The following is a 15,597-nucleotide window of genomic DNA, read 5'->3' on the forward strand; positions in this document are numbered from 1 at the left end:
CTTTACGTTCGCCCACCCTGACTTTCGGCTGCTGCGCGTATCCCGTCGTCATTTGCTACGAGATGATGAGCAAGCAGACGAGAAACGAGAGATGTACCAGGTGAGGGGGATTCACGGACCGATGGATAACGGTACATTACGGGACTCATCGGAATTCATGCTACGCTCTATTCTCGACGTACGTACATATGTACGTCCGTCACGATGCAGGTTTTGTTACGAGGTCCGGTTTCTTCGAGGAGCCAGCGCAAACGGGGCAACAGTCTTTCGCATCGGGGGAGATTCGCGATGTAACACAAACGGGGCAGGAAGTAGTACGATGATCTTGACCCTCTCTCTCTCTCTTTCTTTTTCTCTTCCCTCTCTCTCTCTCTCTCTCTCTCTCTCTCTCTCTCTCTCTGGGTCAGCAGGCTGAAGTCATGATGACATACTCCCAGTAAATGGAGAATGCTTACTACCGGCGTTACTATAATTGCTACCGCTATGGGAAATGTGAGTGAGAGAATGAAAAAAATGGCATAAAGACAATTGAAAGATGCGGAAGTCTCGCAGACATCTTTCAAACATTTTTAATCGGCACCATTATTATGATATAGATCCGTGGATTTTACATTAGCAATAATTTATTATCTTAACTAACGACTCGCATATATAAAAAAGATTCGTAGAAATAAGATTGTATAAAAATAAGAGAGTATTATCTTCGGATTAGTTTTTACATGACAAATTTGTAGATTTAATATTACAAAAATGTTTAATGTAATGAACAAAAATAACGACATATGAGTTAAATTATTTCCAAAAAAAGAAAACGTTACAATTCCTTTAGAAAATCTAAAATTCAAAAATTTGTACGACGTATAGTAACGTGGGTTCTCCCCGTTGTCCATTATCCCCGCATCCCGGAAATCCTGGAAGACAGGATGATTCTTAAAAGCGTACGATACGTCGTAAAGATAAATTACATAGCGATGAGTACCCGCTCGTACAGACCGCGCCAACGATCCTCGACCGATTCTATAAACACAAAAACGCGTTGATTTTATTGCGATATAATAGCGCGCGAGCGTGCGTGTGTGGATTAGCTTCCAGCACGCGCGTGATATAACTTAATGACGACGTTACGCTTAAGGGAGCCAGTCAGCTCGTGGACGACGTTCCTCCAGTCGGTGGACACCCAGGCTCACCTGAAATGCCATTTGCACCTGCTCGAAACCGGCTCAGAGAGGCGGCAAGTCTAGTGAACTCGATCGAATTCCGAGACCGGATTCCGCGAAACGGTGCGGCCGTCCACTGCCCCGATTTGCTTTTTCATTTGCCGGCCGGAATATGTGTCCTGCCGAGGCTTTTGGCACGAGAAAGAGAGAAGGATGAGAACGGAAGGAGGATGATGCTCGAATCGTCCTTACACTCCAGCTATCCGTGAGCAGATTTCGATTAGAAACACATTTTATATTATCGGCTCGAGCATATAACTATAAATGAGCAGACTGATTTGACTCATCCGCCGAGTATCAGCCTAGAAGTATTCAGGTGTCTTAAAAAGAGATGATATGTAAACTCGTCGAGAGAGATATTTATCGTCGATGAAATCCATCAACTGCGACAGTCTTATCTTCCGTAGTCGGACAACGAATTCTCGTCATCGTGATAGTCCGTTCGGATCCCATTGATCAAAGTCACAAATGCAAGAAGACTCAAGCGACTGCGATTTGAGACGAAAGTATTTCATTCACTAGAAGTATTTCTCTCAAGAAATCTTCAATATGTTTCGTTTTATAGCCATTAATCTATCATCGGCAGACATCTTTTTAATTTAATTGCGCAAAGTATCTTCAGTTCCGGAGTCAAATACATCTGTAAAAACTTTCAAGAAAAAGATATATAGGAAAAAGTTCTTATAAAAACAATTGTAAATTAGTGGGATAAAATATCTAATAAATTAACAAACGTTTTATGTTGAAATTCAGTTATAGCTAATAATCGATTAAATTAAGAGACTAAGCTGTGTGGAATTATACAATATCTCCTGGTAAAAAAAAAATGGAAGACAGATTCATTCCGTTTATCCCGGAATTCGTTTCATACATCCACACACTCTTGCCGGAAATATGTCTTTCAAGAAATAGCATTTTAGCATCGCATCGATGAAATGAATTGTCGAGCCATTCGGGGGATTTTAATGCCGGAAATCGCTTTATACCGTGGCGTTCTGGTAGAACGCGGTGTTTAGAATGAGTTCTGTCGTCTGGACGGAGAACATTCAGAGATGCTTGCGACTTGTGTGGACTCGACGAATGTTTAGAAGCTTGGAACAGCTGGCGGCGTATCGGTGGACGCGCTTGCCGAATTTCTTGGCTTGCAGACGCAACCGCTCTCCACCAGTACGTAATCCTGGCCGGTCAAGGTCACTGGACCGAGGGGAATCACCAGAAACAGGTACGGTACATAGGTCTGCGTGCACTCGCCATGAACCACGTCGCATTCCTTCGATCTGAAACAACCGACCGATGAGAGAGATTCTGTTGGGTTCGTTCACCGGGCGAGAGGCTGTTTACAGGTTGCGTTTGTAGCGATTCCGTAGCGCTTGAATACGTAAGCTGACATAACTTGGAGTGTAATATACATGCCTCTCCCCGAGATAGGACGCATGTACACGAAGCTGCTCATGTACCTTACGACATTCGCATCTATAATATCTTTACGAAAGATGGTTCTTTCCGAGCAGCATTTCAATGAAAAAGGGAAATTTTTTTGATTTTTTTTCGCGTGGCTTTATCAATTTCTGTATCACGAATTTCTCGGATATATCTCGATGCATATCCGCTATAGTAAAAATATATTCTTTACGTATACATATATTTACAATATTTATACATATATTTGAGAGAACTTCAATTGCACTATTCAACACATGTAGAACATTAATTCGTTAGCGATGCTTTAGATTAATAGAACTATATTTGAGTTATCTGGGAAGGAATTTCGTATAAAAAAAGATCTTAAAAGTAGGTGCATGTTGATCACGAACACATAGTTGTAAACCAGTTCGTCCTACTGTGCCACATTCAAATTAATCCAGCGGGCGGCCCAAGTGAATTACAATCTGGCCCGATGTCCCGCTGCTCTTATAAATCACCGTTTAAAAATTCATGCAATATATTGTGTCGACAATATTGACCACACACGAATCCCATTTACATAAATTAACTGCAGAAAGTGTTATATCTTAAGCAAAATGCGCGTATAGAGTGCTCAAAAACCATCAAGTATTTTAGGATAAATTAAAATTTGCCTTGTTAAAATTTTCGAGCGAGTCTATGAAGAGTTACTTTAGTAAAGTATATACTTTGTTGAAGATAAAAAGACTTGGTTTAACAATCTCTCTAAAAGTATAACAAATATTATCAAACTTTTTTTTCCAGTTAATTTCAGAGCAAAAAAACTTTGGACGTAAATATAAGCATAAGCTTCGTAAAACTCCCCGGGGAAAAAATGTTTCATATATAATTATATACAATTATATATAATTATGTATACAATATGTTCATATATATAACATTTTTTCTTGAGTCGCTAAAAAATTTGATGCACAAAAATTAAGAAACCGCTGAAAAGTTGATTACAAATACCCCGAGAATTTGAAAATCACGATACTCACTCGCAGACTTCGAAGACGACTTGCTGCAGGAGATCAGGGAACTTCTGCACGATTGTTACTGGTTGTCCGCTAGTGAGGCTGATGCCGTACATAGGAGCTGTGGTATTGTACCTTGTTTTGCAAAGCCTGGCGGGTGAGCCGCAACTTTCCTTCGCGGAAAACGCACGGCCTGAAAACCCAGTGACGATCACTTCGTGGGAATACAATTTTTTTTCTCATTATGTTGCACAACATTATAATCTTGCATTATAATCTTGACGCGGAGATCGTATTCTCCGGATTGTACTTATTCACGCACAAATATGCGTACTTAACATAAAACGTTATTGCGGTTTATTGACAGCACTAGAACGTTATAATACGGTATAGTATACGAGATGGTCCCGTAAGAATACGGGATCCATACGGACCCCTATGGAATTATGAAGATTAAAAACAGCATCTTTACAAGTATATAGATCATTAAACACGCCAATGTTCCATGCACATTCGGAATGCGCGAAAAGTTTCGTCGTTTAATTTTCTGCTCACCGATAAATTAAAGGTAAAGAACAAAATTGCAAATAATAAAAATCTTTTCTTAGATAAGATAATATTTTTTCTGTAAAATGTTTAAAGAAAAAGTCAACACATAATTCTTTTTTATAAGAATAAAAAAAATATTTATAAGTATATAAAATAAGAATATATAAACATTTTAAAATAAATAGCGTTATTTTAAATGCTTATTTTAAAATTTGAGTAATACTTTTCACAAACAAGCAATATCTACATTCGAAAAACTTGTTACTTTAAGAATATAAATTCTTTATATTCGAATTCGATTTGGACATATATTTGATCAAGTTATTAAATCCACCGATTAAGGCCTACTGTAAACAGAGTAGTGTCGGTAAACAATTAGAGTCAAGTCGAGAGATTCGCTCTCGGAATCAGCAGCCTTTGTCGAGCATTTCGAGACAAGCATATATGCTCGAAACGACGAGTGGGTCGCCGGTGGGTTCCGTTATGAGCACAAGGAACGATAACTGTATTGGCTGGATAACACGATGCCTTTATTGCTGGCCCATCGGTGTTCCACCGACCGACTATTATCGGGAAGATCGAGCACCACGATGCGGTGACGACCCTTGAACGGAAAACTCGCGCGGATCACATCTCATCGGCCGCGCGTGAATTTCGCAGAAACTCAGACGACCCACCAGGAAGCACGAAGTGGTTAGAAGTCGGGTTAGAAGCGGGTTTTCGTGTCAGGGCAGCCGCATAACTGAAGGCTGCAGGGCAGCGAGCAAGATCGTAAACGGCTGTGCACGCCGATCGGTACCCACTTCGCGACCGGTCGTTCCAATTTTCGTGGAGTCTGCTCGTGGGACCCCAAGAGCTGTTCTCCGTCGTTCAGCGCGCGCCACGAGGTTTTTTTTTCGAGGTCTTCGGTTGCGTGGGAACAGGGTCGTTTTATGCGAATACCGAAGCAAGAGCGCTCGCGCTTCCCGGATAATTTGTGTTTACGGAATATGGTCTCGGCATTCAATGGAATAGGCTTTTTCCCGATAAATCTTGGAAATCATTTTCTCGAAGCTGTGGAACAAGTAATAAAACGAACATTTTTCTATTTATTAACTTTTACTATTTCTTAATACTGTTGCTCGTTGAATTATCGTGTGCTAACGATTATTTTTGAAATTCCACGTTTACTTTTGTGGACGGTGAAGTTTAATCTTTTCGATTTATTCGATCAAGATAAGAGCGATTTATTTATTTATTTACATGTTCGTTTTTCGGGAAATTAAGAGAAGCAAAAACGATTATTCATTTTGTCATTTCTAAATTTCCGTTCGCGATACTTCACATACGGTAGGATCAAAACACATTGATTTTCGTGAATATGATTTAATTCTCGTACTTAATTTATTCAATCAAGATAGCAGAGATTTATTCATTTATACGCTATAACAAGAAGTTGAGAGAAACATATAAAATAGATTTTATCATTTCTTTCGTTTTTATAAATCTCAGCGGTCAGATTACAATAAAACTCAATACAAAACAGAAGGAAGCGAAGTTGCAAGTACAGATATAAAACCGGTCGACAGGAGACATATAACAACATTGTAAACAGCCTCTATTGGGTCACGATATAATTAGCAATTGCAACGCATTTAGATAAGGACGTGAAAAATAGTAATTCACGAGCGTTAGAGTAACAAGATAAAGCAATTCTAGGATCTTTGTCTCTTGCGCGGTTTGGAAGCGAAAGAGAATATCGTGCGTTCAACGGTGAGGGGAACACGGTGAGTTTAAACGCGGACTTACCGTTCCGGGAACTTCCGGCGATAGAATAGTCCCCGTGGGCCGCTTTGTAGTTGTGTAAAAGCGCCTGCCTCGTCAGTTCGGGATCAATCGTCCGTGGCTGATGCGATCGCGCGGTTCGACTACTGCCTGCCCAGAGATTCTTAAAGCTCCTCGATATCGCGGCGCTGCGAGAACGGTACACATAACATCCGTTGCACTCTGCCTAGTTATTATTAGTATTTTCTCTTACATACTACCGGTCGATAGTTTGAGTATAATTTACTCCTCAAAACACAGTTAATAGTTTTCAGGGCGTTGTGTACTTAACTCCAAAAACCTACAGATGTTCTCCCATCAACCAAATTAAAGCGAAAAAACGATTAATGAAAATTTAACCATAAATTTAAGCATTTTTTGGTTTAATTATTTGAAAGAAACAAAGATTTCAATCTGGCGTATAAATTTAGATTTCGTGAAATATGATTTTTGCAGAATAAATCGTTTTTCGTCTCAATTTTGGCTTAGTAATCAAATTATTTGAGCAACGTATTTATCATTTAAGATGTCATAATAATAAGGCTCAATAAATTTAAAAAAGAACAGAACGAAAAAGGGCTGCGAGTCTAAAATTTAGTAGTTATAAAATTGAAATTATTAAGAAGTCACAGAATAAAAACATGTCATTTCGTTATAATATAAACTTTAATTTGCCGGCAATAAACAATAAAACATAAACAAAACAAAAACAGACGTTTCGATCCCTGTTGGATCATTATCAATGTTATAATATAAAAGTAAAACGGTGAAAATATTTAAAAAATTAGAATATAAAAGTTATAATTCACTCTCAATCGCAAAACTTATAAGACTCACAGTATTCATGTAATAAAAAAATCACGCTCAGTGTAACATGAAGCTTGTACAATGGTTGTAGTCAGTAAAAATGTGAAACTTCTGGACATAGTATGCGGATTATAACGAAATTGTATCTAATATAGAACATATGCCAATATAATATAAAAATATTAAATTATCAGACAATGCGATGAGAGTAGGATGGTCATCTCTCTAGTGTGTTCAGAGACAATGTCAATCATTTAAGGTTTCATTTGAGGTTTCATCTCGAATAATATTTGAATTGATAATCTCTCAGCAGAAGCTGCAAAATATTCAATAATTAAAGAATAAATTTCTAAACAACAAAAATGTTTAAAAATATTTTAGTCTTCCAGACATCTTTTTCAGACTTTTTGTGTGGATTTATCTTAATCATGAAAACATTTTTATTATATTTGTGTTTTTATTACTTACGAGGGATATTGCATGTTATTCGGTCCTATACAGTCATTGGGATCGGTGAGTGCGTCACCCCATACATATTGTAGACCTAGACCGTTACCCTCGCACTTCCTGGCACCGTATGCGTAAGTAAAAGCCGTGATAATAAGTATCAGACCGAGATACCTGGACATCTGAAATCAAAGAGAGAGAATATTGACGTCTTAAGAATGAAATGCTCGAAATAATTGGATATGACACGTTCTTTGATGACTTCTTGGACGTGAGGGAGAAGCTCTTATATTTATTTTAACATCTGAAAAGTCACGTTCTATAGAATTCAACGCACGTCTTGAGATTTCAATACGTCACTGAGTAACTATATACATACATATATGCATATGCAGCGCCTAAAGTGATATAGTTTAGCATATACATATCCTACGCTAGATATTATGTGTAGATATTCCAGCCATCATTTGCAGTAAAAGACCGTCAACGTAACGTAACCCCGTATTAGATAAAGTGATAGTCGCGAGAAAGAGGCGCTTCGCCGCGGGCGAACTTTTGCCGGGGAGGGTATTATCTTCTTGTTAATAAGGATTGATACCACTGGCGATGAACTCACGCTGCGTCAGCATGCGTAGGCTGGATAAGAAGGTAGAGCGTGAAAGAAGAACGTGCGAGCGAGCGAGCGAGCGAGCGGTCTTGGAACTCGAGTTCGCAAGAGGTCAAGAGCAAGAGTAAATGACACACGCGCGCAGGTGTGAGCACGCACTTCACAGCTCGAGAGAGAAAATTCCGCAACGGTGTTTCCTGAATCGAAGCCGCTGTCTCGAGCGAATCGCCACTTTCGAGACATTCTCCAAAGCGAATCCTAGAATTACGGTTCAATAGATAAATTATTTTTATAAATACAGCCTATTCATTCTCAATGATGTGCGTGGATGCGAAAGCGGAAGACGCGAAAGACAAATATTACCGATGAAATCAAATGTAAGCTTCTATTCAGATAATTTTTTTAAAGAATGTGTTTGGTAACTGAAGGAATTCTTTTTCTGTAGCGAGTGTTGTCGTTATTTGTCGTCGTGTCATTTAGATGTCAAAATAATGACAAATAACGTCAGTTTGTTACCTGAGTATTAAATGTCGAAGAAAGGTGATTTGATAGATAAAAACTTGACTATATGGAAAAAGAATTTCTTCACTATAGTAACCGTAACTGATAGAAAAATATCTGGTTTCCCCAGTTCTATAAAATTTTATATGTGTGTATTCTCTCCGCAAACATGAAACTGCAATTTTACCGGAAAGTGAATATATGTATATATCTGAATCCCAACTTCTCCATTAGACTTCAATTATATTTTATTAATCATATATTTTCTCAGTTATCGCAGTTTATCGCTCTAATTAATCCTTCCACAATGTGAGCACCGTACGTGTGAGTAATTTGATGTAACGGATAACCGCCGGGAAATCATCAGTTCCCGTGTGGGGTTCGCTATCATTTCGCTCTCGGAATCCGCGTCGAAAGGATTTCCGTTTTGCAGGTGAAGTTCACCGTGGAAAAAAAATTATGTCGACCAGAATTATTTTTTTCCCTTTCGCGACGCCTCGTATGTGGCGCGATGAGAATTGCGACGACGTACGTGAGGGAGAGCGAGAGAGAGAGAGAGAGAGAGATGGGGGGAGGGAGAGAGGGGGGGGGGGGGGGGGGGGGGAAAAAAGAGGCGAGAGACAAAGAGAGAGTGAACGACGAGACAAGAGCGCGAATTAGGAATAATGATCAGCGATCGTATAACTTGACTCCCTATATGCAGTTCGAGGTTTGTAGGTTGGTGGGACCGTATAAAATCCGTTATGCGCGCTTATGCGCTGCTACGACGAGTGAAAGCGATCGCACCGTTCGGAAAGAAGCTCGACACGCGCACGACGTTGCATTTTGATTGCAATTTTCACGTATACACCGGCGCCAGTGTTACTACGCGGAATAATAATCGGGATTGCTTTCCAACGTTACGCGAGTCCTCGTCGGACGAGATTCAATTAACTCTGGCACGATTAAGAGGACAAGTTCTACAAAACTGCTTCTTGTGGAAGAGAAAACGGACGTATAAAGATTGAAAAAAAAAATAATAATAATTGTTATTTAAGAAGACATCATTATAATTATAAGATATCATTTTATAAAGTGTAATTGATTTTAACAACATAATTATAGTAGAGAGGATCGGTCAAAGTTAGATGTGTTGAATAATATATTTTTGGTTTGTGAATTTAATTTATCTCAAATGTGACTGTGCGCCGAAACGTTTAGACATTTAAACACAATTGATCTTAGATACTAATAATAAATACTAATAAAGAGTAATTAATTTTATTTAAGATTTATTTAATGAAAAAATTGTTTACAAAGAAATGTTTACTCTCGAAATAAAAAAATTTCGGAAGTTTACTCATTGTTACTAGTTTTTCTTAAGAAGTGTAAAATGTCTAAAGATTTTGAATTTTATGTTTTCTCCTTTCGTTGAATTAGAAAAAGTTAGAGTATATTAAACTGAAATTAAAATTAATTTTACATTAGTGGAACCGGATCTTAAGTCATAATCACACTATTGAGTCAATTCTAAGCAGAAAATTGTAAGATTCGTAATGTGTAATTCTAATAAATTCTAATTTAGTGCATATTCTAATTTAGTGCGTATGTATCGTAAAACGTACGATTATTCATAAATATTTACGATTTCTTGTAAATTTTATGACTAGTAAGAAGCTGTCTGTAAAAATATTGTATAAAGGTTTAAGCACTTAAAAATTTTTACAAGTCTTACAGGAATACGTTACGAGCCTTACGATTCATCTGCTTAGAACTTAAGCAGATTAAATTTGCTAGTTATCGATTCTATTTTAGCCAATCGCGTTGCAGCTAGTACTCGCTGCATCGTGATTGGTTAAAATAGAATCGACAACCGGCAACTATAATTTAACGGGCTTAACTTAATTATCTGTAGTGTGATTATAATTTAAAAGACATCTTTAAGACGTTTGTGCTCTGATTTTGGACTATGTGCTGAGATTACTAATAGATTTCTATACTTTTTAGCAAAATAACTACATATTTGTGATTTATACAATAGGGTAAACTCGGGTATGATGGCCATAGTTTTTTAAAATGCAAAAACTTATATTTATTCTTATTACTTTTTAACAATATTTGAAATATTACTTTAACTGAAGCTTAAAGTAACAAATACTATCGAAATTAAAGAGAAAATACTTAACAGAACTTTAATTTTATCAAAATATTACAAAGTATGCATTGGCCATCTTATCTGATTTTTAGGGAAAAGGGCCATGATATTAAGAAAGATAGAGCCATAATATTTATAAATAAATAGTGAAAATAAAAGTATTAATTATAGGTCACATTGCAATTTACGTACCTTTATTGTGTATGTAACGTTGATTATGGCAGCTGAACTGTAATTTATTACACATTATAACAGTTTTTAACAGACACGTGCAAAACCTTGCAGATAGTCGAAAGAAAAAATATTAGATAATATTTATAATATTGTTATTTTGAACAGTGTACTCATACGAACTACTATAAATATTGATTATCTTTAAGAATGACTATAAAAATGCACTATTTATCAATTATTGGAGAAATTATGGTCTATGGCCATCTTTTCCATATGGCCACAATACCCTATAGTTTACCCTAAAAAGGATTTCATATAAAAGTTGTTTAGTATCAGGTTTTCGTATCGCTTCAAATTGTTATAATTTAAAATGCGATCGGTGAAAATCTCGACGAAGATTATTACTTCTCGGAGAACGATCTGACTGACGTTTGACGGGTGCTTGAATAACGAGCCACGGTCAACAACGGGAGAGCAAGGAAATCATTAACGGATACCGTCCAAGGTTGGTCAATGGCCGTGACCGTCGGAGAGACGAGTGCTCAGTGCGCGCGCGCGTACACACACTCGACATACCTGTTACCTCGACAAATCCTTGATCCCGGCATTGATCTCCCCGATCTTTCTCGTTACTCCACCGCGTAATCATTATAGCTTATAAAGCTCTTCGGACTAAGTCGGATTAAAACGATATTGCGATATATTGAGAGAAAATTCGAACGAAGATCTCCGATTGGGCTGTGGACGATATCGATATATGGGCTGCACGGTTGAGCTATGTCGAAAGACGCGCTCGAGATATATCGTTAACGCGAAGTTAAGCCGAAAGAGAGATAACTACCGGTTGTACGTAATAAATTTACGTAGCGGTCAAAGGATGATTGCTCTCGTTACACGCCGAAGTTCTCTCGATCTTTCCCCGATTGCTCTTTCCGCTCTATCGCACTTTCTGAACGTTATCCGCCCTGGGAGCGGATAATGTAACAGCACCGAGCGGGCGTGTTTCTTTTGCAGGTGCGATAGCTCGATTAACGTTACGATTAATCAAGGTCCCGGCGGCGTTTCCCGGGTAGCGCGATTTATTTCGGCGTGATAGAAGAGGATCGCGGAAAGGACGAGAGAAAGAGAGCTAACCAGATCTCGCGATTCACGTCTTCCGTTCCAATACGTCCATACGTCCCGCTGTATAACGTTACTTACTCCACCGTTGCGACCTTGCGGTTAATTAAAAGCGTTCTCACGCCTGCCTGCGCGCCTCTCGGATCCGCGATGCGGTCGCGGTCCTTTTTACGATCTCTCGTTCCGCCCTGAATTTTTTCGCACGAGTCACGGTGAGACGCGGCATGCATACGCGATTTGCACACGGTTCGAATTTACAATACGACTGATCGAAATTCCGAGAAAGCGAATGTAAAAAAAAAGTCACAGTATGTCGAGAAGCTGACAAGCTGACAAAAACGAACATCATACTAATTTTTTTCTTAACATAATAATTCTTGTTACACTCTTGTTCATTTTAAATCCGAGATTAATGTAGATTAATCTCGGTTTAACTTATTTTTTATTTTCTTTTAGTTATAAAAATTATAAAAAGATAAAAAGTAAATTAATCCGAGATTAATTTTTATTGGTAGAAATAAACATCAGCCAGTGATATGAATCTTCGTTCTTTATCCTTTTCATTCATTAATTAATAATGTGTATATAGTATTGATTAATAATGATCTGTTTTAAGTGTATTATCATATTAATCTCGAAATATTTTAAAATTATCGTATTAATTCAGAAATACTTGAAAATTCCATACGATTATAAACTTTTTACAAAATTATACGGTCGTTATGTCTTGAGAAAATTTAATAAGAAGCAGAAATAATTAAGATTAATAATATCAATGCCTGCAAATTACACTTAAATAATAATCTCGAATAACTCGAATAACGTTTAAACATATAAATGTCGTTTAAACACGTCGCGACAAATAATCGTAAAAGGAAGAAATGCGATGAGCACGTGAAAATTGTTTAAACCTGAAGAGCTCGAGATCGAAATCTCCGCCGGCATCTAGTCGACGGCAATTTCGGTTGGGGATTATTCCGGACAATTCCTCATATTGTTCTATGTATGTGCAATCGTCTCGGCCGGCCGTAAAGGTACTGTTACTACTCAAATTAGAATCGCCTTCTTCTATTCTTCCTCATCTTTATATGACATTTTAAGAGATAACGATCTGAAATATCTGTTATCTGAGAATTCACTCTTGTTACAAAATAGATTATCTTCTTCCATGCGTCATATTATGAATTATGTTAACGGAAATCGATAAATAATTAATTTTTTTTGTTTGTCTATATGGAGCTAGAATGAAACTAATATGATCAATAATTGTTGAATATAGTGGAATATTTTGGAATATTTTAACTTAGCTTTAAAATTTTGTGTTCTAACTTTTTACGATTCTTTGCCGCTATAAACTTGATATAATTTTTATAATATCCGTATTTTCTAAATAAAGCATAAGTAATAGCAGAAATAATAAAGTGTACTTTTAAGATCTTCATAAAATTTTTCAATTATTTAATGCTATCAATTTACTAAAACGTATGCTGTTAATATCTATCTTATCTCCGTATATTTATATAGCTACACATAATTTATATTTATAACGTATAAGTAATAATATATGACTCAATAAAAACAAATTAATAATAATAAAGTAGAAGAAGGGCTATGAGCCAAAGGTCAAACAATAACTTTTAATATTCGATAATAAACAATACAAACATATGTTTCGACACCGATCGGGTCATTATCAATGTAAAAATAAAAATAGAATTTGAAATTATGACATTATTTAGCGGTTGAGTAAAATATTACAATAGCCTATGAAGTTACTAGAAAATTTAAAATAATTTATATTTATATTTTTTATTTTTTCATTAACGTTTAATTAAGGAACGAAGTTGTTAACAAAGTTAATCGGGCAATAAAGCTTGAACTAGGATGTACCGTTTTTACGTTTACTTTGAGAAACAGATTCCCTACGGTCCATACGCGACGCGTCGCCGAATCTAACGGTAACGTTGATTCGTCCAAAACGTCGTTTCCTCCTGTAGAAGTCGAACGTTATCGAGTTGTATATTTACTTACATCCTTGTGAGCGGTAACGGTATATGCGTTTCGGTGGTTCGTTTCATGAATAAATTATTCTAATCTATTCTATCACCACAAGACAATGACATCCTTTTTTACAACTAATGATAAATTTCAAACTAACATATACACAATTTACTTATATTTATTTTTATTCTTGGAGCCACAAAACTTTTTTTTTATTTTAATCAAATTATCGTAACTTATTGGAAATAATTTGTAAAAAGAAGTGAATACTTAATGAGTCACGTAAAGTGCAATGGGTTTCAAAACGTTAAGCCATAAAATGCAATATCCGAAAAATTGAAAGCAAATCTTGACTTATTCCATACATTTAAATATTAAATGTTTGATTCAATCTTAAAATGTAATATTTATCTAATACAAAAATAATATAGAATAAAATATATATAAAATAATTTTACAAAAAATCTGATTTGATTAGTTTTTGATTCGGCGATTCAATTTTTTCTATCACTGATAATACATAGTAGAGCGAAAAGAATTTTGTCAACAAAAAAGCGAAATTTTGAACAGTATCTAGATAGCAAATTAACGTCAAAGACGTTATTGTGATGTTAAAATGACGACAAATAATGCCTGCTACTTCAGTAATTTTGTGGTTGCATCTAGAAAAAACCCGCGGCCTGCGGCGGCATAGTTAAACGTTGCGTTTACGTTGCGCTTTAGATAATAAACGTTCGAAGCACCACGAAGCGGTACAGTCGTAAAATAATCATTTCTTTGAAAGAAATATTTAGTGTTTCTCTTTGTCTACTTGAGTCTGTGTAGATTTCAAATTCCTAACCCGCGAGGGATGGTGCATAAACATAATAGATCTATTATGAGTGGACGTTACAACTGTCCAACCACATTCACTTGAAGGTCTACTCAGTTGACACTAATTAAACGTAACATAACATCAATGTTATAATTTTGCGCTCAACAATAATATAAATACGATGTTACATAATTACAATTACATTGTTGAGTGCATTAGTATAACATTAATGTTATACTTTTAATGGGTGTCAACTAAACGTTATCCAAGCATCACTTTGGATTTATAAATCTAGACTTAAATCTTGATTTTTTCTTGTTTTCACAAAATTGATTGTTCGAGACAAGCGAATTTTATAGGACTTGCGAAGGACATCGATCATTGATAGTATCTTTGAATTATAATTTCAAAGGAACGTTTAATCTTTATCTCTTACTCACCGTGAGGAACATTTGTTTCAGCTTCAGTTAAAAGTCCTTTCCCGGCCCGTCCGATAATCTCCACGTTACATTAAAATCGAACAGACTGTCCTCGAGAGACGAGGTAAGTAAAAAAAAAATTATAAATACCGAAAAAGAGAATATTAGAATTGGGACCACGATTCTCTCTTTCGCTTCCTTAAACACCGTTCATGTCACTGCACCGGATGTCGAGTGGGGTCGAGCACCTCCGTCCTCGCAGGTGGATGTCCAGAGGTTGACTGTAGAATCGTAAGTAACCGCTCTGTGCTTGGGCAGCCAGTCGGGGCGAAAGAGGGGATCTTTCTTTCTCTTTCTTCCTCTCTGGTCGGGGATACTGGCCCCTATTCTGCCTCTAAACCTTTTTCCGCGTATTGGTGTAAAGAGAAGACAATTATTTGATGTAAGAGGGTAAACCTCTGCTATGACTCCCTTTCTCAAATAGGTCGTATAGATTGGAGAACGCAGAGAGAGCATTCGAAGTTTTTCTCTACTAGAACAATCAGAGGACAATTAAAGAAAATAAGGGCCCGTAAAAAACATTAT

The 15,597-nt window shown here is 36.7% G+C and overlaps 1 protein-coding gene across 1 annotated transcript; it reads right to left on the reverse strand.

Annotated features, from left to right (window-relative positions):
- Nucleotides 1–1,926: 1,926 nt before the first annotated feature.
- LOC108763477 (uncharacterized) lies at nt 1,927–15,282 on the reverse strand. The gene is made up of 5 exons (XM_018511121.1): nt 15,034–15,282; nt 7,265–7,425; nt 5,975–6,138; nt 3,662–3,830; nt 1,927–2,494 (listed from the first exon to the last, which is right to left on the reverse strand). Exons 1-5 carry the CDS (start codon nt 15,043–15,045, stop codon nt 2,302–2,304), a joined length of 699 nt encoding a protein of 232 aa, XP_018366623.1. The 5' UTR covers nt 15,046–15,282; the 3' UTR covers nt 1,927–2,301.
- Between the last annotated feature and the right edge of the window lie 315 nt (nt 15,283–15,597).

This window comes from Trachymyrmex cornetzi, unplaced genomic scaffold, assembly GCF_001594075.2.
Source record: "Trachymyrmex cornetzi isolate Tcor2-1 unplaced genomic scaffold, Tcor1.1 scaffold361, whole genome shotgun sequence".
NCBI lineage: Eukaryota > Metazoa > Arthropoda > Insecta > Hymenoptera > Formicidae > Trachymyrmex > Trachymyrmex cornetzi.

Excerpts from the sequence above, each read along its gene's own strand:
- LOC108763477 (XM_018511121.1), bottom strand. Across the intron at positions 6,139-7,264 it reads AATAACATGCAATATCCCTC|CGCCGCGATATCGAGGAGCT; the intron begins GTAAGTAATAAA and ends CCGTTCTCGCAG. Across the intron at positions 2,495-3,661 it reads GTCGTCTTCGAAGTCTGCGA|ATCGAAGGAATGCGACGTGG; the intron begins GTGAGTATCGTG and ends CGGTTGTTTCAG.